General features: G+C 41.6%; 2 protein-coding genes across 4 annotated transcripts in view; one reads left to right on the forward strand and one right to left on the reverse strand.

Annotated features, from left to right (window-relative positions):
- Positions 1 to 9,853, forward strand: part of LIAS (lipoic acid synthetase) — a 31,375-nt gene extending 21,522 nt beyond the window's left edge. The window contains exon 11 of the mRNA XM_090035775.1: positions 1 to 9,853. Within this exon, the coding sequence (XP_089891901.1) occupies positions 1 to 53 (53 nt within the window). The 3' untranslated portion in view covers positions 54 to 9,853.
- The window catches only part of UGDH (UDP-glucose 6-dehydrogenase), a 27,084-nt gene continuing 12,342 nt past the window's right edge, over positions 9,821 to 24,562 (reverse strand). For all 3 annotated transcript variants that reach the window (XM_090035773.1, XM_090035774.1, XM_090035772.1), the window contains 6 exons: positions 21,315 to 21,409; positions 16,588 to 16,718; positions 15,335 to 15,468; positions 13,996 to 14,087; positions 13,799 to 13,909; positions 9,821 to 10,025 (listed from right to left, as the gene is read on the reverse strand). In XM_090035773.1, the coding sequence (XP_089891899.1) occupies positions 9,915 to 10,025; positions 13,799 to 13,909; positions 13,996 to 14,087; positions 15,335 to 15,468; positions 16,588 to 16,718; positions 21,315 to 21,409 (674 nt within the window). In that variant the 3' untranslated portion in view covers positions 9,821 to 9,914. The remainder of the gene's footprint in view (positions 10,026 to 13,798; positions 13,910 to 13,995; positions 14,088 to 15,334; positions 15,469 to 16,587; positions 16,719 to 21,314; positions 21,410 to 24,562) is intronic.

Consider the following 24,562-nt stretch of genomic DNA (forward strand, 5'->3'; position numbering starts at 1 on the left):
GTGAATTTTTCTTGAAGAATTTAAGAAAGAAAAGGAAGACAAAGGCCATTTAAAATGGGAATGGTCTCATCTTCAGAGAACTTCAGCTTTATACCATCACATTTTCCAAAAGTTCAATTAATTGCAAAAACAGAGTGCCAGATGGTGGACTTCTAGGAAGATGCTGAGTGTATTCAGAATTCTGAGCTGTTGGCAAAACAAATTCATCTCATTTTTCATTTCAGTAGAGTTACAGCTACATGATGGTTCATTGAACAGTGAATATCAAAAAGCCCTAGCTTTACAATTAAATCAATAAAACATTCAATTGTGAGGAGCAGGGGAATGGAGAGGAGGGGAAATAGGAGAAATAACATCTGTGGGTAGTCATTAAACCTGATACAAATGTATTAAATTAATACAACAATAAAAAATTAGCACATGCTACAGAATATGCAAAATATTTTTTCCTTCTCATTTCTGCATGCATTACCTTTACAGGGCTGGATGGGAAGGAAATCAAGACCAAGACCACCTTAATTTGGTCTTGGTTTCTAAAAAGCTTTGATACTACCGATCTTTTCATTGTTTTCTCTCTTCCCAAAACCCAGAGAGAACCAGTCAAAAGAAAAATAAAACACAAAAAACAAACAAACCAGGCACTGTTAGACCCTTGCATCTATATGAATTGGCAGGAAATACAATATAGAACCCAAAGAGTCCACCCCTTACTAAAATATGAGGAGTACGGAGCATTGTTCTACCTGCGTGAAGATATTCAATTCAGCACTATACCTTTTGGCTGATTGCTTGCCACATGGATATCAAACTCTGAAAAAAATGCATTTATTCTAAACATTTTTTACTACTGAGTTATGATGCTACTGTTAAGCACTTCCAGTACTTATTTTACATTTCAAGTATTTTATGAATCACTCTTGGACAATTGTGCAAGAGCATTAAAAAAAATTATTTACAACTACTACTAATACCCACCTTTTGCAACTTGGGAGACAACTTATGACACTGTTGCAAAGCAAATAACATTTTACACAGCATGTACAACAAAAAAAAGTTACAACAGATATAACCTGGCCTCCTCAGAACTGGATCTCTTCAGCCCCTTGACTTTAAAAGGAATTTTCACCCCTCATGCCTATTCAGGTTTTCTGCTAATTCAAGGGAGAGATGGAGGACAAGCAACTCCCACTGCATCCTGAATAAAATAAGGATGCCAGCAACATCTGCACAAATGGTCTCTTCCCAGCACTAGTAAAAAGGACAAAGTCAAAGGAAAAAAAAGTAACACTACTACAACTAAATGCCTATTTAATAATCATGGAGGTTGAATTAGAGCAATGTTTTCCAAACTTTTTAGATCAACTGACTGTAGGCCTCACTGGAACATTGCTCAATATATACTGCTCACACAAAGACTTTGCTAAAACATTGGCCAGAGTTGGTCTGACCAGCAAACCTGACTGATGTGTGAGCTTCTTGCATAAGCAAAACTTAGCATGTGGACCAGACAGATGGGCACTCCCGCCAAAATGGGGCGGGGGGGGGTTTGATAATCAAGATCTATTTCAGCAGGAGGAACTCAACAGTTTAGAATCATAGAGAAGTAGGGCTGGAAGGAATCTCCAAAGATCATCTAGTCCAACCTCCTGCCCAAGTCAGGATCATCCCCTATCCAAACCATCACATACAAACCATAATCTAAACTCTACATAAAACTAGGGTCTGTATTGCATCAACCCTGACACAATACAGACCCTAACCTGCCACGGGTGATCAGGAGTTATTTGTTACAAGCATTTCATTGTAAATCAAAGTTAGTTCCAAATGCCTTTAATTCTCTATCCTAGTCATGGGAATTAACTAGTTAATTAACTAGTTAAAAGTTGCCCATTTCTTTAACTTTTTTTCAAGCACAAGTTAAAAATTAAACTCTTGGAAAGCCAGATTTCATTCTTTCCCCCTGTCTAGGACTTACATGGAACAGTATTTCTTTATTGAAATGCTAGGACTTCTTGTTTTAGAGACAGAGTACTGTGCCTTCCTGTGATATATGGTCTCTTAAGAACTACAAGTCCCAGAATCACTTAGTTCATGCTGGCGTTTTCTGTGCATTTGCAGAAGTCAACAGGGCAGCCAGTTGGCTGCAGAAGAGGAAACAAGCAAAGACATTGATCCCAATAAGACTGAGAGCAAGTAGTAAGGGTGAAGCAGATGACGACTTTTTAAATTTTAATGAAGATCAGAACCAGGGCCCAGGAGAGTTAAGTATTACTTCTCATCTGTGAGAAACTTATATGAGGTGTCACCTGCTGTGAAAAAACTATTCATTTGTTATAACACAAACATTACTTCATCTGCCCATGTAGAGTGATTGTTCAGTAGTGGGGGCTTAGTTCTGCAAGACAGAAGAGCAAAGTTGTCAGGTGTAAATTTTGAAATGCAGCTTTTGCTGAAGTTCAATAAACAGTTTCTGCTATGCAACTAAACATTCCTTTTCTCATTTATACTGATTTTCTCAGTCTAATTTTGATTTTCAGACACTTTCATTATTTCTAATTCCAATGTATTCCATACCTTTTTGAGCCATAAAAATTGCAACAACAGAGGTTTTCTGTGGAAACAGCTTTAATTTGTCACCTGGCTATGAATATCTCCTTTTTGTTATTCTGGTATACCTATATGATGCATTGATTTTTACAAAGTACTTTACATGGAAAGGGTGAAAAGGATCTAACATTACATAAGTATTGGTAAATTGTTATTCTGAAAACTGTATGACAAGTATAACACTGTTTTCAGGTAAAAGTAGGGTGAGTTCCAAGTAAATTAGTGTGCTTCTGTGGGCTTATGGAAAAGAAACCCACTCACTGCATTTGAAAATTAAAAATGATGCTACAAGGCAATTTACTGTGTTTCACGCATTTCTCACAAATCAACTTACCTTTTAACTAGCTGAAAGTGGAAATATTTAACTTTCAACTTAAGTTAAAAGGTAGCAGCTTTTAAAAATTAACTTTAACTAGTTACATTTTTCATAAAAACTTTTCCCCATGACTGCTCTATTCTTCTACAGCTGAATGCCAGTGTCCTTATTCCACACCTCATGCAGAAGCCTACTTGTAGATTTTGTGTCCCCCCGCAAACAAACAAACAAACAACAAACTGTTTGTTGTTCACCTGTTCCTTTTCTGGATATGGGATGGCTGGCACTGAACTAGTTTTGCTTGCCCTTTAGAATCAGGAAATTATAACCATAGCTTGTCTGACAACATTTTAGAGACTGACCCACTTTGTCTAGATAAAGTCCCAATAGTTCATGTTACATTGCAATTATTTATGATGCCACTTTAACTCTCAAGTCACTATGTACATTGTACTGCTTGAAAGTAAATCAAGTTCACTGCAGTTAGTGCAGACTTATACTACTTGAGTGTATCTGTACTGTGCAAAAGCTATCAACTACCATCCTTCCAGTCTGTTTACCTGTGTGCCCTGTTACTCTGGGGTCATATGGACTGAATATCATCACCTTCTAAATACTGTTGCACAGTTGGGAACAGGCCATGCGTAAAATCCTGCAGCCAGCATCACCACACAGTAATTAGCATTACTGGATTCTAGACTACACATACTTTCTGTGCCTGAGCCATGAACTCTTGGCTTGCCTAACCTTGGGGGAAGGGATGGGGGTGCTGCAGATGTTCAGGAAGCCTTTGGGAAAAGCCCTTACAATAAGGATGTATATAAAGCCATTGCTAACAACATATCTAATTCACACCCAGGGTGACCAGCAATGCTATATCAAGAGCAAGGAGCTGGAGTTGGCTTGCAAGGAAGTGAAGGATAAAAAGCAGACTTCCCGCAGTCCACTCCATATCATAAATGGAACAGGATTTTGTCTTATGATGCTTACTGAGCCACATTTGATTGTGGAGAACATAAAGGAAGTGAGGCTGCCCAGCCTGTGGGTCAACCAGGCCTCTGACAAGACAGCATGTCTACCAGCTAGTCTCTCTCTGCTCTGACACTAGCCTGCTGATGCTGGAAACAAGATCCTTCTTTCTGAACATTATAAAATTGAAGTGTATTAAATACCATGATAAATATATTTTCTCCTGGATGATTGCCAGATGTTGCCTCATTAGACAGAGGTGAGAGTTTTAATGCAAACTCAGTTGCTCAAAATGTTCAGCGGACCTGTGTGGGGGGAAGAGGGGAGAGAAATCTGTTCTAAAATATAGCATTGTTGTGGGGATGTAAAGGTTCTCCAATGCACAAGGCTGTTACATATTCAGAGACCTCCCTACCTCCTCCTTCACCCCATGTACTCCCATTGGCAACTGCACCAGGGGTTAGACACCACCAATTCAACATGCAGTATTAATACTATGAGAGTGTGAGAATTCTCCATCAACCACAGTTATGGAGCTGTGTTCCACAGCATATCATAGCGCTAGACAAGTGAACCATGGAACCTTTCTAGTGTACTATGCTATGGACCAGGTCAAAAAACCATGGTCAGCTGCCTCCTGCCCATGGAGTCATTTCATTCAGCTTGCAGAGCCAGAGGTCTTCTGTGGCCTTTTGGAAGTGGCAAAGCCCCTCCACTCTGTAGCATGTGGAAAGTAATGTTGACTGTGCCTCCAGCTCTGGCAGTGCAAGCAGGGTGTGAAGTGTCCTGCACTTCTAAGCTGCATAAAGCAGCTCTCTCCTGCAGACATAGTCCCCCATCCCTCCCCTGGTTTATTGCATACTCAGTGTATTTGTCTTAGTTGTCCCAAATCTTTTTCTAGGATGGGCAGCATATAAATCTAGAAAATACTCCAGAACAAAATATGCTACTTGTGAATTCCTGAGGCATGTGGCACATGGTGTTTATTATGTACTTCTAAGAAACATCTCCCAGCAGCTCAGGTTGTGGCTCCACTTGTGGGCTGTCTTGCAACCCTTTGCTGACACCGTTAACCTCAATTTATCCCCTCAGCAGGCTGTTTGCCACTCCCATCATTACTGCATGTTGCCATTGCTGCTGTTTGACAAGGGGCTGGGGGAGGGGGTGTCATCAGGCAAGCCTGAGGCAGAAGAAAGCAGTACCAGAAGCTATACTGAAGTAGAACTTTGTGGTTTACGTGCCCCTAGAGATGCAAGTGTCCCCAGCTGTAGCTTGTGCAGTTTGGACTAGGCCAGACCCCAGGGTGGCAGTGACATCAGCAGCACCAACACCATGTGCCCACCAGAGGGCCCAAATGCCTGACCCTCCACTTCCTTATTCCCAAGGCAGAGCTTATCCTTTAATAGTGTTCTCAGTGCTACAGCTGTTGGTAAAAGCAGAGAACAGCTCATTTCTTCCACTCATAAATAAATACAATACTGTCTGGGTGTAATGTACCTTGGATATACTTTTCCCCCCTATCTGGAGCTGCCGTATCAGAGCCAAGTTCTACTGTATATTCCACAGAATGTTATAACAGCATGTTAGAACGATGCAAAATGACTCTTACCCAATTATTTTCTTTTTGTGGTATTAAGCATAAGAGGTCAAAATATGTTTCAGGATGCACATCAAAATCCATAAATAGCAAGGCACCAGTAAGGCAGGAGGCAAAAGAACAGTGTTCAAGACTTACAGTTAATTCTTGATTTCATAGTGGACTTGTGCATGTCCAAGGGGATATAAAAATGGGTATTAAGGCACAGAAAATCCTTTACTGGAGCTTTAACATAACAGGCCAAACAGCTTTGCCTTTGGTTCCAGAATAGGTAGTTCTACCCTTCCAGTCTTCCTTCATGTTGGAGAAGATATCCTAAAGAATAGCATTAACCATACCCTGCTGAATTCGTCTTTGCTTTCTAAATGCAAACACCTTTTTTCTCCAGTAGTTACACAGGTAAGTGCCATATCTTCTGCTGCAGTGACTGCCTGTAGAGAAGGACATATCATTACAAATGTGCCCAGGCTAATTCCCTTGGCTCCCTTCACCATCACATCTTCTATGCCCCCTGAGGAGACCTACCCATCAAAGCATCCAAGAAGTACAGACAGCCCCTTGTATCAGGGCTGATATAATAGCACTGTCAAAACATTGTGGGGGGGCCTGATGGGAAAACATTCTGTACTATGATAACGGCATGTTAGTTTGCTCATCTTCTGTAGGTCCTGAACCGGTAAGGTTCTAAAGGACTGGCCCCCCATCTACCCCATAATACTTGGTATAAAATAGAGGGCAAGGAGTAGAAAGGTGAAGGACTGTGTCTGAATAACTCCTAGCAGCCTCTAAAAATGAGGCCAGAGAGCTCAGGGTAGAGGGACAGCTCTTCAGGCTAAGAACGCTCCAATTCAACAAAGCCTTCCAGGACCTGAGTAGAACCTTACCATGAACCTGGGAAACGACACATACAAAGGATGAGATACGGTGGCAGCTTCTGCAGATCAAACATGTAGAACATGTAATGAAGTTTTTGGTGCATGCTCAAGCAGCTCCTTGGACTTCAAGCTTAAAATCACAGCTCCTTCTCCCTCCAGCCTATACCAGAGGACATCAGAAACAGCAGCTTCTGGGAATTCCTGAACGCTTAAACTTAGTAGCCCTTACACTGGCAAGAGAACTGTAATCTGCAAAACCAAATGTGTACAAAGACAGTGTTTTGAGACCTTGTGCTAGTAATAGCTTAATCTGACATAGTGGAAGCTCAAGTATACACTGTTTGTACTGTTTTGCTGCAATTTTCTTTCACAAAATACACCAGAATTTTAGAAAATGCAAATAGAAACAAAGCTATTTACAGGTAGCTCTAATTATATATTTAAACAAAGGGTCTTCCATAAAAGCACAATTCCAAAATAAGAAAATACAGCTCTCGTACTTAATTTCCATGAAACTTCATAGGAATATTCATAAAATATATTACACAAAACAAAAAATCCAAACATGACCATAACTAAACATACACACGCACAAACGCAGCAGCCTTGTGCTCAGAGAAGGGATGCAAGGTGCCCCCAATTACAATCCTGGCAATTATTTTGGACGATATCGCCTGAGAAGGTCTCTGAATCTCCACTTTCCAAGGCCCTGCTGAGGCTCTTCCCTCCCTCTCATATCTATATACTCCATCTACATTTCTAGCAACTCCATCTATATTTCTAGCACATGACCAGTGTATTTCAACAGCCTCTAGCCTTGGTTATGGAGATAGCACCATCTCCCTAAGGCACATGCCACCACTGTACAACAGCTGTACGTGACATGATTAGGTAGTTCCTTTTTACAATCCAAGTGTCCAGTAAAATAGTCCATCAGCCAGTAAAACCAGAGGATGAGTGGGGTCAGCCAGAAAAGCAGAGATGTCAACATCACTTAAGTCTCTAGTGATATGGAAACAAATCCCCGTTTTATTTTTTTAAAAAGAGAGATGCAAGTTCTTGAAGATCCCAGCATCCTTTGTGGGCCAGTCTGCATTAAAGTCGGTGAAGCTGCCACAGAAATGAACCGGGCTTGGAAGCACAAAGAAGCACTCTTTTCTACTTCGTTTTTTTAAGTGAGTTGTGTGAGAACTAGTAGGAAAATGGAGGTCATCAAATATTCCAAAACAATTTAAGAACCTCATATATGCAAAGCAATCAATCATTTTGTGAGCACTGGCAGACCTTATAACCTACACCAGCATAAGTATCTTCCTAATAGCAGTGCACACTTTCAAGCAGCTGTGAATTTAGGGTAGAGATCTTGCAGATGACAGTAACTGTGCACTTCTGAACAGGTAGGGGAGCTCTCTCATTTGCGTGTGGCCCCTGAAGCTCTGGGCAAAGTGACTTAAGAAGAGTATCCTTTGCTATCCTGAAATTCTCTAGTTCCTACTGCTAATCTTGGGTCTATGGCACAATCCTCTCCTACTAGATAAGAGCTGGTGTACACTTGATGCAGTTTCAAAACATGAAACTGCATCAAGTGAAGTAGATTTAAGAAAAAGTTCTCTGCTGGCTACTGAAGAATGTCCTCCTCTTCCCTCCACTGCTATTGGCATTTCTGGAAGAGCTACTGGATAAGCCACCAACTGACTTGCAAAGCTGAAGCCATCTGACAGCGAGATATCAAATACAGTTCCATACACACTACTTACAATGACCAGCATCAGGGTGCAGAGCATTGGATGATGGAAGAGGAATCATGTATTTGCAAGTTTCCTTAAGCCCCATAATTTCCGTTGGTTCCAATGGAATACTGAAAAGAAGAAAACCGTGTAGCAGAGGAACCTTCTACAATACAAGGAACCTAGTGGGACAAAAGGACCATGGCATCTTTTTTCTGAATGCCCAGCACTTAATCCAGAGAAAAATTACTACTGTGCAAAAAGCACAAGCTTGGAATACAGTAGGAGGCAGCTAGCTTTGTTGTATGTAGCAGTTCAATGCAAACTTAAAACTTTCATTCCATTAAGATATCCTTAATGCAGATAACATGTGAAGCCTATATATAAAATTAGGCAAGTCCTGCAAGTTATTCCCAGGAAAGTAGTAATTTATAGGAATAAGCACATATTATTTTACTTGAAGAGTGTGCAGACAGGTTACTGCCTTAATAGAACTACCTCACCATATCTACAGCATACATTCCCTATTGCCAAGCAATTCTTAGCATCTTCCACAGAATGACCCTATGTGACTTGAGGAAAGATTTGGGATCTTCCCACTCACTGTAAAAAAGTTTATAACCCCTTGAAATCAAACTTCACACACTGCAGGTCACACAACAAATGCAATGCAAACTTTTTGACTAGAAAAGCATTTAATAGTTTTGGTCCACTAGGACAAAGTAACAAGTAGAAACAAGTATCAACAGCACACATGGAGTTAAGCCTGGTAATCAAAATGAGGTAGCAAGCTGATTGCTTTATGGTTTCAAATACTTCAAGATCAAGAGAATTCAGGTAGATGCAGAAGTGGAAGGTCTTCTTCTAGTTCAAGTATGGCAGCAGGAGAGAGAAGAGAACCAGCAATCATCCTGCTCCTTGTCACCATTTGCTTCACTCAGGTTTAAACTTTTTCATTTAGACTTATGTTGGTTAAATATAATGAAGGAGGATTTTACTGAAAACAATTCTTAAATCCAATGCTTGAAGCAGGAGGAAAAAGGAAAAAAAACTGCTCCCCTGGTAAAGCAATGAGATAGTACCACTGTATCTTGTCGGAAGAAGTCTAAATCCATAATTTACAATTAAAAATGGATAATGCATTGTATACATGATGAAGCCAAGATAATTAGGCAATCAGTAATGACATGGCAGGTTTAAACAGACTTTTGTTACAACTCAAAGAATTAAGAACAAACAAGGATCTGGCTCCCTAACACTATAAAAAACATACATATTGCATTTGAGCCCAAAAATCCCAGTTGATCTCAGCCTCATTGTTAAAAATCAGGTCTCTATTTCATTGAAATACCTGACCCAACTTCAATTAAAGTAATTTTGGGTTTGTACGCTGACTTCAGCGGAAGTTTGTTAATTGACCAAAATGACAATATTCATCTGAGTCAGATTATCATAATCAAGACCAATGAAATGATTGACCACCTTTACTGGGTAGAAGGAAGAAGAGAACGATTCTGTTCACTCCTCGTCCTTTGCATAATCTGTAAAATGTAAAGTGCACCTTCTGAACATTTCTAAAAGCAGACAGGTTAATTTTCAGAAAAACATGATTGATTACTAAAACTGCTTAGGATTGTACCATCTTCAATAACTGAGTTACATATTATAAAAAATAGAGATTAAAAATAGATTGTGGATTCACATGTACCACAGTTACCATCATGTCTAGTGTAAAATCTTTTTTTTTTTTTTTTAAATTAAACTACAAAAATCAGAATGGTTTAGTTTAAAGGGGAGGTCCACAGAGTCTCTGTCAAAAAACATTATACTCTGGGTTTTTTGACAGGTGGGTCTTGAAGACTGAACTTTGGAATTTCACATGAAGGAGCAAAAGGAATTCTTTTTGCTGAAATTTTCTTCCCAATTGTTTCAATCTGAAAGACGAAATCATATTTGGCAGGTTAGCATGACAAAGTATGCTATATTAAACTTCTGTTTGAAAAACCAAAAAAAACCAAAAAAAACCTAGCTTATTTATTTTAACATTACTACAAAGCTAAGAGAATCCAGTTTGTTTCAACTAGTCAAACAAAATTATATGGGAAGTTTCTATGCACAAACCAGGTATTGCTATTTCCACATAATGAGCCTGATCTTTCTTTCATTTCTGTCTGTCTAGCTACACTGGCTTCAGCTACTCCCAGCCTAACCTAGTAGAAGCAAGTAGAAAAAACAGGCCCAGCGAATTCAGCTCACCAGCAAAACAATTAAAAAGACCCAGGCATTGAATGAGTAAAGATCTACCTCCCGTCTTGACTGAGATCTGGTCTGTTGCCTAAACTTTCAAAATAAAACTACAACTGTGCACATACAAAGAATGGTTTATTCCTCAAGGCCCCTGGAAGACTTGTTTGCTTAAAAAATTAAATCACGCAATAAATTGTAACAGCCACACATACAAGCAAGTTATTGTGGGGAAAAAAAGTGGCAAGCCACCCAGAAAGAGGTTACTGGTTAAACTCTGGCTAGTTTGTATTCTGCTTTATATTGAGCATGTGGTATATACTCAGCTCTCCCTCCCCTATTCCAAGGGATAGAAAGCATCAAGCTCCCTGACAGTACCTCCCCCCAACAGCAGTTACCCATCAGGAGGTTTGCAGGCAGTCCTGTCCTGGTTTCTCTCTGCAGCAACCAGGAAAGGGCTGCCACCAGCAGAAGCATTCCTAGGCTGGGAATCTGGCACCCCCTGTTCTCCCAAGTAGCAACACTGAATTCCCAGGTCTGAGTTACAGGTATACCCTTGAAAGTTCCCAATACTTGAGAATGCAGAACTATATGGGGCAGCTGTGTCCCAGCTGCAGAGGCAGCCCCATGTTTGGGACAGCTGTGTTCCACCCCCCGCCTCCCCTCATTAAAAACCCAGTATTGGGAAACCGATCTAAAGGTCCAGAAGCCAGCAAGATGAAATGGTGCTGTGGGAAGCAGGGCTTCTGGGATTGGTTCCTGATACTACAATTGAAGGTCTGGGGATGAATGAAGACCGGGACTGGGGATCAGGTCTCTGATCTGGGGCTCCAGATCAGGAGATGCGCAATGGGATCCAAAGAGTTTTATCCTGGATCCCAAATATTGCATTACCCATCATGCAGGTATAGCAAGGCACAATTTGGGGGATCCAAAGTAAAACTCCTACAGATCCCATCATATAATTAAATTAATGTAAGACATGTGACAAAGGACCAAATAGTGACATGCTAGAGACCTCAAATGATGGATAATTGCACTGGCCACCTAGTTAGCCAGCTAACTGCATTGGGGCACTCACAGAAGCTAAGCTGTTCAGAAAACTGATTTCAGCTTATAAAGCTTGGTTTATAGAGTTTGAGGTCTACTGAGGAAAACATTCATTTAATTGGACTTCTGTTTAGTTCAGATTCAAATGTGAGTACTGAAGAAAATATATTCTTGTGTAGGTTAGTCACTCAGATGTAGCAACTCAACAAATCATTCTGTTCCTGCCAGAAGTGTTAGGCACATCTGAAAAACAGATTTATTGATGTTACTGTATGAAGAAGGAATATCGTGATGTAACTTGGATTCTAACAGAACATCAGTTAACAAGCTGTAAGAAATGAGCAACCTTAATAAGATTTTTCTTGACCTCAAGCATCTCTCTCAATAAGAGACTGAGCTCAGCAGGGAACCTGAGGACCTCCTATGCCTCAAGAGAGAGACTTATAAAGGATGGAAGGCTGGAATAATAACCAAGGAGAAGTACTCAGCACTGGTCTGTACCTGCAGGGAGTGAATCAGGAAAGCCAAGGCAGCAACCAACCTCCATCTGGCTTCACATATCAAGGATAACAAAAAAAAGTCCTTTTTTGGATATATAGGGAGTCAGAAAAAAAGCAAGGGTAACATTGGACCCGTGCTGAACCAAACAGGACAGCTGATAACTGACACCCAGGAAAAGGCCAACCTGCTTAATAGGTACTTTGCGCTGGTCTTTTAATCAGTCCAATGGGACAGCTTTGCCTAGCTGGACATGGGACAACCAGGGTGAGGGTGTATTTATACGTAACATTGGTGTTGATCCAGTAAAAGAACACCTTGAGAGGTTGGACACTTTCAAGTCAGCTAGTCCTGACAGATTACACCCTAGGGTACTCAAGGAGCTGGCAGGTGTCAGAGCCCAACCATTGGCAAAAATACTCAAAACAAAACAAAAAACAAAAAACCTCAAGGCACTCAGGTGAAGTACCTGAAGACTGGAAGAAGGCCAATGTGGTACCCAACTTCAAGAAAGGGCGGAAAGCAGATCCTGCGAATTACAGGCCCATCAGCTTGACCTCAATCCCCTGTAAGATTCTGGAAAAAATTATCAAAAGAAACCCTTTTTGATAAGCTGGCTGATGGCAACATCCTGAGGGACAGCTAGCATGGGTTTGTTGCGGGTAGGTCTTGCCTGACCAATTTCATCTTCTATGACCAGGTAACATATCACCTGGACAAGGGAGAAGAAATTGACATCGTATACTTGGACTTTAACAAAGCCTTTGATCTGGATGTCCCATGATCTCCTCCTGGAAAAACTGGCCAACTGTGGCATCAGCTACACCATAGTCCGATAGCTGGGAAACTGGCTTCGAGGTCGGACCCAGAGAGTCGTAGTTGATGGAAGTGAATCATTATGGTGCTCCATGACCAGTGGTGTCCCCCAGCACTCTGTCCTTGGACTGGTTCTCTTTAACATCTTTACCAGTGATGTGGATATTGGTGTTAAAAATGCACTGGCCAAGTTTGCTGATAACACTAAACTTTGGGGCATAGCATCCACACCTGAGGATAGGCCAGCGATCCAGGCTGACTTGGATAAACTTAGTAAGTGGGCAGACACAAACCTGATTATGTTCAATACCAAAAAATGTAAGGTACTCCACCTCGTGGGGGAAGGAGAAGGAAACCACAGCATATTTATAGACTCGGTAGTGCTACGCTTGCTAGCACTGCTGCTGAAAGAGACTTGCGGGTCGTGATTGACCACAAGATGAACACGAGCCACCAATGCAATGTCACAGCTGGTAAAGCAAACAAAACCTTGGCTTGCATCTATAGATGCTCCTTAAGTAAATCTCAAGATGTCATCCTCCCACTGTACTCAGCCTTGGTAAGGCCATGGCTGGAGTACTACATCCAATTCTGGGCTCCGCAATTCAAGAAGGATTTCAAGAAGCTTGAGAGAGTCCAGAGGAGAGCCACACCCATGATCACACAGCAAGAGAATAGGCCTTATGAAGAGAGGCTAAGCGCCAAGGGACTCTTCAGTCCAGAAAAGCACAGACTCACGGGGGAGCTGGTGGCTGCTTATCAGTACATAAGGGATGTACATCAGGATCTGGGAGAACATCTGTTCATCAGAGTGCCCCAAGAAAAAACAAGGATCAACACTCAAACTCCTACAAGACATAAGAAAAAATTTCTTTATGGTCCAAGTCCTCAAGACCTGGAATAGACTCCCTCCAGAAGTGGTGGAGACACCTACTCTAGACGCATTCAAGAAATGCTTGGATGCTTATCTTGCTGGGATCCTTTGACCCTAGCTGACCTTCCTGCCCCTGGGGCAGGGGGCTGGACTTGATGATCTTCAAGGTCCCTTCCAGCCCTAACGTTTATGAAATCTATGAAAAAGAAAAAAAATGCTCATTACCTGGAAGCCAATGACTTGTAGCTCATTATGAAGATCATCAAGAACTCTTCTACCATCAAAGATGAAAGATGGCTTCAGCATCTTTTTGTGAATGCGCTCATAATTCAGCTCCTGTAGAGGCACCACAGATACTCCATGAAAGTGTCAGAATCCCCCCCCCCCGGTGTCACATTTTACTTTAAAGCTTGCAGTTTTACCTTGAACATGTCCCACTCAGTGCAGATCACAATGGCATGAGCTCCATCACAGGCTTCATATGGATCTTTACTAATAGTGACCAACCGAGACACTGTAAACAAGGAAGAAAGTGAGAAAATGCCATGTGTTCAATGGGAGTGCTTCACAGCGTGGCTGTATAAATACAACACATCAGCAAGCCTCTCCTAGTGTGAACATAAATTAGGCCAGCAAGACTGCATATAGCTTATTCCAGCACCTTGCTACCTCCTTGCACAAAATAAGTAAAACTGGACTTCTGCCAGTGCAGAGGTACACCTATGTGTACACTATGGGCTTTGTTGGCACAGCTATGCTGGAAACAAAAACTGTATCTTATGTTTCTGACTGCCTACCTATGCTAGAATACATGTAGGGTAGGCCTGATCAAGCTAAAACCAGAGCAAGTTCAAAACCTCACACTTTACCTGGCTAATAAAAGCCAACAGCAAAATTGTGGTGGTTGTATTATGAATCCTTATTTTATAAATGTATTTGTCTCCTATACTTCAAATAAAGTAATTTAAAAATATAAATAAGCCTAAAAATATATCCTAGAAAACAACCACTGTAGCTCTACAGATTTTATAATGTGACCCCTCCCACAGCTATTAAGTCAAGTTATTGACATTTACTATGCCTCTCTCGTTAGCCAGGGAGGTTCAAGGGAACTGTAGCAAATTTTTTCTGGGCAGGATTATCCAGACTAAATAGATACCACGTAAGAGAAGTTGATAGAAAAACAAAGTCTCTTATCCCAAGATCCTTTTCCTTCCTTTTGATTAAGAGGGTGAGGAAGTAAGACAGAACTCTGCACAGCTTTAAAAGTTAATCTTTTGGCAAATGACAATGAACAGATTAGCACAGAAATATGCAAATATGCAAGCACTTTAGCAACAACGAAGAGTGGCCAACTAAAAAAAAAAAAAAATCTCAACACTATTTTAAAGAAAATCAGTTCTCTGCTTTGTTGGGTTAAACCAGAACATACCATGGGCCAGCTAAAACCAATTTCTAGGGATATTTATAGACGTGCGTGTGCACCTCCGCACTGAAAAATGGCAGAAAGGGCACTTTAAAGCTTGTTCGGGCTTTAGTTAGAAAGCACCCAGCCACCATTTTTCAGAGCAGGGATGCGATGCATGTGATGCTGGAATCTGCTGGAGCATGATCATTACTCTAATCAAGTCTGCTGCAACAGGCAGTAATTACAGAGTATCAGAGCAGCCTTGCTGCAAGTCTATATGCACCCTAAAAACATCAGATTCATTCTGGTAACATCCACGAAGCAAGAAGTTATGAAAAGCAAAACTCTCTTACCTTGGTCATCTTCCGAGACGCCTGGATGCGAGAGATCCAGGATGATTTGTTCCCTTGGCACTTTAGGATCATATATATGGAGTTTTGCTCCTTCATCCATTAGATACTTGCTGATGTAGATACTGGAAGACTCTCTAAAAGGAAATAAATGAACCAATTAATGAGCCTTACAAATGTTTGGGTTTATTTTCGATAAAGGCATATACGAACACTTTCAGTTGTATGCTCTTAGAGCTTTTGAACAGGTTTTGCATTATCACATTGCAGCAAAAAAGCAACATTAGAAAAATGTGGTTTCAGAAGTTAAAAAACCCCCAACAAATAAAAAAACACCCCAACATTAGTTTCTAGTTGCCAGACAAAAAAAAATCCCCATTACAGAGTTTAAAGGATAAATTTGTAAGACATACCTTAAACACTGTTTACATCATATTTAGACTGTACCAAGAACACAGTTCAGGTAAGTTGTGTGAACAAGGCCAAGCTGTGCTAGATAGTCACAGATTGCAAGACCTGTTTGATCATGCAGGACTCTTCTGCCGAGTCACATCAAACAGATACTAAAATCTAAGGATTATGTATTAGAATAGTTATCGATGATTCATTCCAGCAAGGACACCCACTTGGCTCCAAGCAAGCACTAGATGCAATGGGAATGCCTCTTACATTAAAAGGGAATTTGTTGACGGATTTCATAGATATTAGGGTTGGAAGGGACCTCAGAAGATCATCAAGTCCAGCCCCCTGCCCCAGGTCACAGGAAGTCAGCAGGGGTCATAGGATCCCAGCAAGATAAACATCCAAGCTTTCTCTTGGAGGCATGGATAATCCTGACTATAGCTGGAGAGCCATGGTAGTGGCTAAGCCTCTTATGGAAATTAATGCTAAGGTGTAGGCTATGTTAATGTTTCCAGCTAAAGGGGCAGAGAAAGTATCTGCATGTTTTATATTAGTTTGCTTTCACTCAGTTCAGTGGGTTTTCTGTCAACGTAAGTATAGTACTTGTGGGTCTTCACCATTGTATTATCTGTGCTCTAGACACATCTGCAAAGCTTTCTAGAAATCTGCTTTAAAAAAAACAATTTGGCCTCAGGCATTCAACCCAGAATAAACTAGTTCAGATATAACAGGTAATTTATTTGTTGTCCTTTTCCATGCATACAATTGAAATAATTGTTTAACAACTGTTTTTGCAATGTCGATGGAGCCAATGATAGGTAAGTACTGTTAACAAGACTGATGAATCTCGTTACCTTGTGTCTCCCGTGTCTTTTTTAAATGCAAATCCTAAAATAGCAATCTTCTTGTCAGTGACAGTGTTAAACAAACTGTCAATGATATGGGAAGCAAATCGTCGTCTCTGATAGTCATTCATGTCTATTACCTGGAATTAGGCAAGAGGTAGTAAAGTTAAAATTACTTTTGACAGAAGAAATGTATCATTTCCAATAAATACTAGAGGCTAATAAATACTCAAGGGTAGGAGTAGGCTGTATTTACCAAGACTCTGCTCCTGATTAGGGGCAGGTTAAAGCCAAACTAGACAGGAATGCAGATTTTAATATTAACACATTAAAAAAAGAATATTTTTACTAAGTAACTTACTAGTAACTGAAGGATCAATCCTCCTAGTTTACTACAGGAGCTGAGAAAAAGGTTTCATCTGGACTATATACAACTGTGGGCTTCCCCTCCTCCCACATCCCACAACTGATTTTGTATTCAAAGAAACCACCAAGAGACACATTCTGTCCTCATTGGCAAAAGTTCCACTGAAGATGTTTAAAAAAAAGGTACAAACTTCTTCGCTTAAACTTTAAACGCTACGCTGTAGCTGTTATGCATCTAGTCTTTTATGATCTAGGCTCCCCCTAGATCATAATGCATTCTTATATTTAATTTTTTTTAAATGCAGTCTTGCTTTGTTATCTCTTCAAATATTTCCTTAAAACAAAATAAACAGAAACATTAAAAAGCACCTAAAGTATTAAATAAGCCTCTTTGGAACAGTATAGTTCTGGGAACTTTAAAAATCAAAAAAATCAAGGGCATCTCACCCCCAGGTGAGAGTAAGCTGTATACTTTGCTCTGTACATACATAGTACTTCTAGTTGATGCTAAAAGTGTCTGAGAGCTATGTCAGTTTCATGAATACTGAAATACATGTCAGTACACAGAGACTGGCTTGAGTTCCAATACTAACAACATACTTTACATAAAAAGTGGGTCCGAGAACAGCTTTGAAGACTTAACTAGGTTACAGTCTACATGCCTGTTGCACAACTGCCTTCACTCCTCCCCATCATACCTTTTGTCCTTTGGTCTCTTAAAAAGTATGGGGATTCATTCAGGATTGCTTGCCTCCAATTATAAAGAAAGAAGAACAAGTTCTCTCAGAGTCTGCATTCAGAGTTCAGAAAGGATCAAATAAAGCAGGCAATCCAACCATAAACTTGAACAGGGTCTTACTTCAACAAGGAAGTCACAGATCTGGAGCAGTGTGAACAGGGGTGTCTGATTTACTTCAGGTATAAACTGTGCAGAAAATACATGTCATCAGCAACCTAATGTAACTTGTATTGATTTGAGTTTTGGTGAGTGAACCAAGTCATCAATTATATTTCATACATTAAGGGAGAGACATCAGTTGGGGAGACAAAAAAAAAAGCAAGTCAAAAAGTTCTGGGGAAAAATGTATTTACAGACAGAAGTGGCCTCAAGTGGTAAGGATTTTAAAGGTTCTATTATAGACTTCATTATTTTTCTCAGATTCCAAAACCCTGTCTATGCACAAACTTGTACTGGTTTAATAAAACCACCTATGCAACCACCTACACAAACACTTAATCTGATTTAAAAACAGCTTAATTTGGTTATATTAAACTGGTTAAGAAGAGATTTAAGGTAAACCAATACACAACACACCTTTATCCCAGTATATCTGCACTGGATTTAACAATATCTTTTTCTAAACAAAGATATTTGAACTATACAACTCACTGTGCAATCCGACCTCTAAACCAAAATAGGACTCCAAGCTGCTTTTAACTAACACCTTCAACTTGCAGTAATTCAGCTCTCCAAGCTTCTCTTTCTACTTTTTTTTTTTTTTTGGGGGGGGGGGGGGGGGGGGGGGGAGGGGAAGGGGACCCAAACGGAAAAAGATGTTTTTAGCTTTTCAGGTTGTCAAGAGACTCAAACCATAATTTGATTAGCTTCTTGCACTCAGAGCCTGAGAAGCTGAAATATCAAGTGTAAAATTTGTCCCTTTCATCTTAACAGGATGTTAGATTGAATAAAAATATTCACCGTTATTCATCATATTAAAATCATTCTGCTAATGCGATTAGCTCCTGCAGTTCCATGCACTCAGGCTAAAGACAAAACAATGTCTTCATTACAGAGGACACTGCACAGCAACAAGACTGAGTTTTGATCATGCAGAAAAATAATCCCTGTGCACCCAGCTACTGTTAATAACAAAAGTGAAGACTCAGTAAAGTAATAGGGGTGGAGGTGAGAAGGAAGGTGGAGGCAGGACTCTGGGCACTTGCCAATTTACAGGGAACACCAGAATGCACCCACTGCTTCACAAGTCCTCAACAGAGCAAGCCCTGTGCCCAGTACCACAGAATCCTAGACAATTAGGTTTAGAAGGGACCTTAGGAGGTGACCTAATCCAACCCCCTGCTCAAAACAAGACCATCCCCAACTAGATCCCAGCCAAGGCTTTTTTCTAGCCACATCTTAAAAGCCTCCACAACCCCTCCAGGTAACCTATTCCAGTGCTTTACTACCCTCCTAGGGAGAAAGTTATTTCTAATACCTAACCTAAATTTCCCTTGCTGCAGAACTTGAGATCATTGCTCCTTGTTCTGTCATCTGCCACCACTGAGAACAGTTTAGCTCCATCCTCTTTCAAACCACCCTCCAGGTAGTGAAAGGCTGCTTTTAAACCACCACACCCCAGTCTTCTCTTCCCCAGAGTACATAAAATCCATTCCTTCAGTCTCTCCTCATAAGACATGTGCCCCAGCCCCCATCCGGTAGTGCATGGACAGAGGGGTCAAGCAGAATGATGCTATGGGAGGCACAACTCCTTGCCCAGTAGCATACGGTGCGGGGGAGGGTAAAGAGGGGGCAAATAAGACAGCAGAGGTAGCCTCAGGAATCCCATGCCACAGGACTGTTGTAGCCAAATGCCACACATCAGCAGTAGCCCTGCAACATGTTCCCTGATGGCTGTACTTGGTACTTTGTTCACTCACCCTGCCAGGTACGCTATTGGGCAAAGAGCTGCTTTCCATGGCAAAAATCCTGTGAGGGGTGGAAGAATGGCACTCTGCTTGACCCCTCGCCCCTCTCCCCCCCCCCCACACTCCATATACTACTGGACACAGGGCTGCCTCACTTCTGTGTCTTGGCTTCACTTGCTGTAGCAAAGATACCTGGGGGGGCATTCTGCCGCCCCCCCCCCCCCCAAGCTGCTATGTTGGTTTTCTCTAGCAATATTGTCAATTATAAGTGCATTCAAATAATTTGCCCTTATAACTCCTGGTCTATGCACACCCGATCATCCTGTGGTTAAGAACAAGTATGGGACCAGCAAGGCAGAAGTTGCATTCTCAGATCTGCAGCGCACAGATTTCCTGTGCAAATCTGGGAAAGGCAGTCAAACACCTCAAGCCCTGGACTTGGTCAAATACAAGTCTACAATTTAAAAAAAGATATGTTCTGTATCCCTAATTCCTTTTAACAAAGACAGTTCCTTGGGTGCTTGCAATTCAGCCTTCTGGGCATGCCCAGAGCTACCTCAGACTGAGCAGCTAAGTACCTAGCTTCCACTTATGCTTAATCATGAATAGAAACTAAGCAGAGCAGTGCTTCAGTTCTAAAGGGATAGCAGGACAGAGAGGAGCACAGGGAAGGAAGGAAAAAAAAAAAAAAAGGAAAAAGATCAAGAGCAGCAGACTGAGCAGAGGAAAGAAATCAGAATGGCACTTTCTGTGTTTGTCTACACATCAAATTAACGCTGACAAATAAGTGCTAGTGCATACTGTACCAGAGTTTACTGCTGCTAGGCACTGTGTCTTCATGCTACCTGGGACTGTAGCATGTTGAGCTGGGCTGGAGCAGCCCCAGCTGGCAGGGAGACCTGGAGGTCAGCCTGCTGGCACAGGGCTGCTTCAATTCAGCTCAGTGTGCTATGGAGGGGCTTGGGGCACAAGGGTGCTCCAGTGCAGGTCTAGCCATCCCTGTCAGTTACCACACATGTTGCTGTGCACTAAAGAATGCCACCACAGGACTGTACTTGTATGTACAAGCACTACCTTGCAGCAGAGTTAATTAGTTTCCTATGGCCTAATAGGGCCACATGTGTAGATGCTGAGACTTTACTGCCAAGCTAATCAGGCAGCACTGCAGTACATATATCTCTTGCAGACACACCTACAGGGGATACAGGGGTAATCTGTAGCACACCTGCTAAAAAGGTTGGCCCATGCAATTGTAGCCTTATGGATAGGGCTCTCTCCTGGGAGGCAGGAGATATGGGTCTGAATCCCCTCAGATTGAGCATCTAAAACCGAACCCTCCAAGTTCTTGGGCAGATGTTTGTTATGTATGAAAGCAGGCACCATCTCAGATTTAAGTGGGCATACTGCTTGATCTAGCAATCTAGCACAAAACCTATATTTTAAGCATCTGGTTATTGCAACTCTTAATTTGTAGACCACATATGCCTTTTATTTGATCTGGCCCTTAATTCCTCAATATAAAGCAGAGATATTAAGTCCTGTTCCCCCTATATTACCTTTATAGTTTAGTGTACATTTCATTTTCAACTCCAATGAAACTGAAAGATAAATGATTGCTTGCTACAGACCAGAGCAGAATTAGCATTAGAGAAGTATCATTTAAATTAGAGAAGGGGCAATGATACAGCCTGATTGGTCAGTCTTTACATTCTATTAATTCATACCTGCTGCCAATAACGAGCTACTTCAGGTAAGTTCAATGCCTCACAAAGATAAACTAAATTCAGGACATCCTTCTGAAAACAGCTACCACCAAATCCTGAAAGAAAGAATATGATTATTCCATGACCTTCATCAGTAAAGGATTACTCTACTAACCAACACTGTTTTCAACAGCTTCCAGCCAAGTTGTCATGAACAAGTTTTCCAGGAACCTCCTGCCATTCCCTTAATGAGTTAAGCTTTTAAGCATCTTCCAAAACCTTAATGAAGTCAACAGAAGTTTTCCCATCACCCTTGACAGAAGAAAGAAAGAGAGTTCCTTAAAAGACTACTACGAAGGCCAGATTTAAAGATAGAGCTCAAGATGGTTGTCATCATAGACAGAAACCAAAAAAAGAATACAGTAGCTGATTAAGGGCCATGAGATGAGTGACATGATCCTAAACCTCCCAACTCCTCAAAGCATGGCAGGTCTTTGTGCTGTGGGTGCTCCATTATCCTAATGAATGTTACATTGAATTTGCTACCTCTCTCTCTTCAGATTAATGCAAACAACAAGTTTGGCAAAATTAAAATTTAAAATATAGCATTCTCTTTACTGCGCAAACTGTAGCTCTCTGGATAGGGTTTAATCTCCTCCCCAGAAACTTAACTAATGGACAGTCTTCAAGAAGTTTTTGCCGAAGTCTGTCCCATTGAGATCAGTCCTGTCCAAACCAAACTATAGAATACCCACCAAGATAAGTTTCCCCATCATACTTCATTCTCCAGTACTAAAAACTGAACTACAGAACTCACTCTGCAAGCAAGAAGGAAGATATCCTACCTTGACCTGAAAACTACCCCTCAGCCAGCCACTAGGGCATACTCTAGAGCAGTTATTTTAAAACTGGGGTCTGGAGTGTTCTGCCAAGGATTAAGTTTTAATAATGGTACTGGAGTTTCTGATCAGTCAGTGCATGCCAAGTAGTGGCAACGCCACATATTAATATCAGTGAACATGGAATCATTGGAAAGGAGGGCTGGAAGGGACCTCAAGAGATCATTCTAGTTTAGCCCCTGCTCAAAAGAGGATCATCTGAGTAAGCTATCCCAGCCAAATGCCTGTTCAACCTGCTCTTGGAAGTTTTTAGGGATACAGATTCCATGACTTCTCTAGATAGCTTGTTCCAATGCTTAACCACCCCCTTACTCAGAAAATTCTTGCTAATCTCCAATCTAAAATTTCTCTGCTGCAGCTGGAGTCCATTTGCTTGTAGTCCTGCCCCCTATGGCCACAGAGAAAAGGCCATCTGCATCCCCCTTATTGTCCTTCAGGTATTTGAAGACTGTTGTTAAATGCCCTCCTCAGTCCTCTTTTCCAGTTTAAACAACCCTACATTTTTCAGACTTTTGAGGAAAGTCATGCATTCCAGACCCCTTATTTTTGTTACTCTCTGCTGGATTCTCTCCAAATCTGTCCACATTTTTCTTGAAGTCTGGAGCCCAAACCTGGACAGTATTGTAGACGAGGTCTCACACAGTGGAATAATTACTTCCCTTTACTTGCAAGTGACATGCCAGTTACTCCAACCTGGTATGCTGTTGAGCTTTTTCGCAACAACAGCACACTTGTCTCGTATTCATCTTATGGTCCACTGCAATTCCCAGGTCTTTCTATGCAGTACTGTAACCTAGCCAGTCATTCCCCAGTCAGTATTTGGGCATGCAATTATTCCATCTCAATTACAGGATTTTGTACTTCTCCTTGTTGAATCTCACCCGATTGATTACAGACCTTTTATCCAGTCTATCCAAGTCATTCTGTATCCCAAGCCTACCCCTTCAGAGTGTCTGTAACTCCATCCAACTTGGTATCATCTGCAAATTTGCTAAGCATGCACTTGGTTCCATCATCCAGATCATTAACAGAGATTAATTAAACAATACCAGACCCAGGAGAGACTTCCAAGGAACCCATGCAAATGCATCAGGGGGTAGGGATAAAGGCAGCAATATTTTGCAAGTACAGAGGTATGTGACAAAAAAGAAAAAAAAAAAAATTTTGAAAGCCATCGCTCCAAGAGTGACGAAGCTAAAACCCTTTTTTATCCTAATAGGCTCTCAATGTCCTTGACCTAGACCATGTCCATCTGAAGTGAATCCAAAACAAAACTTATTTCTTTACCTCCTTGGGGGGAAGAAAACTACAGATTTCTCCCCCCCTCCCCCTGTGTTCCACAGTAGGTCTTTTACTTTGGACAATTACTGTAGAATACCAATGCACATCTAAGTGTTACCAGTTGAGCTATTATGCTGATTATACAAAGGTGTGGCAGATGGTCACCTCCAGAGCCAGGGCTACTCATGCTACCTTAGTGTCAGCTCCCCAGGTACACCTGGGGAACAGGTATGAGGCCCTGGCAGCTGTGAAGGAGGTAGGAGAGGATGGCTCCAAGGGAACTGATGCCACTCCAAGCATGGCACAGGCCAAGAGCTATCGGAACACCAAAAGGAAGAAACAGCGGATCCTCACCATCGGCGATTCCATCCTGAGAGGAACAGAGGGGCCCATCTGTCACTCTAACCCCGTGGCACATAAGGTTTGTTGCCTGCCCGAAGCTCAGATTCAGGACATTACGGAGATGATACTGGACCTCATCTGACCCTCTGATCTTTGCCCTATGGTCCTCATCCATGTGGGAATGAATGATGTGGTCGAGGCAACCTGGACCGCATCATGAGACACTACAAGGCTCTAGGGGCAAAGCTCAAGGAGACAGGGGCACAGGTGTTTTTTTCTTTTGTCCTTCCAGGAAGCAGACATGGATGGCGCCACAAGACATGCATCAGCAAGGTCAACCGGAGGCTTCAGAGCTGGTGTTACCAGCCGGGCCTTGGGTTCTTGGACCATCACCCTCATTTCTGCACAGAAGACATGCTTGGGCAGAACAGACTTCGTCTCTCCCCAAAAGGTAAAGTGTGTTTTTTTCTTACAGGCTGGCTGATCTTGTACGGTGAGCTTGAAACTACATTCGCCTGGGCACAGGGATGCACATGAGGACACTTCGCCATCAAGCCAGGTGATGCGCACAGGTAGTACCCAGGTAAGTGACAGGGGCCAAGGCAGACTTAGCAGAAAGGGGGCAGCACGGGCACCTACAGAAGGCCTCAACTGCCTCTACACAAATGCTCGAAGCATGAGGAATAAGCAGGAGGAACTCACCCTCCTGCTAGTTAGCAAAAACCCAGACCTAGTAGGGCTCACAGA

This window comes from Crocodylus siamensis, chromosome 2, assembly GCF_052110815.1.
Source record: "Crocodylus siamensis isolate JL-2025a chromosome 2, ASM5211081v1, whole genome shotgun sequence".
Lineage (NCBI taxonomy): Eukaryota > Metazoa > Chordata > Crocodylia > Crocodylidae > Crocodylus > Crocodylus siamensis.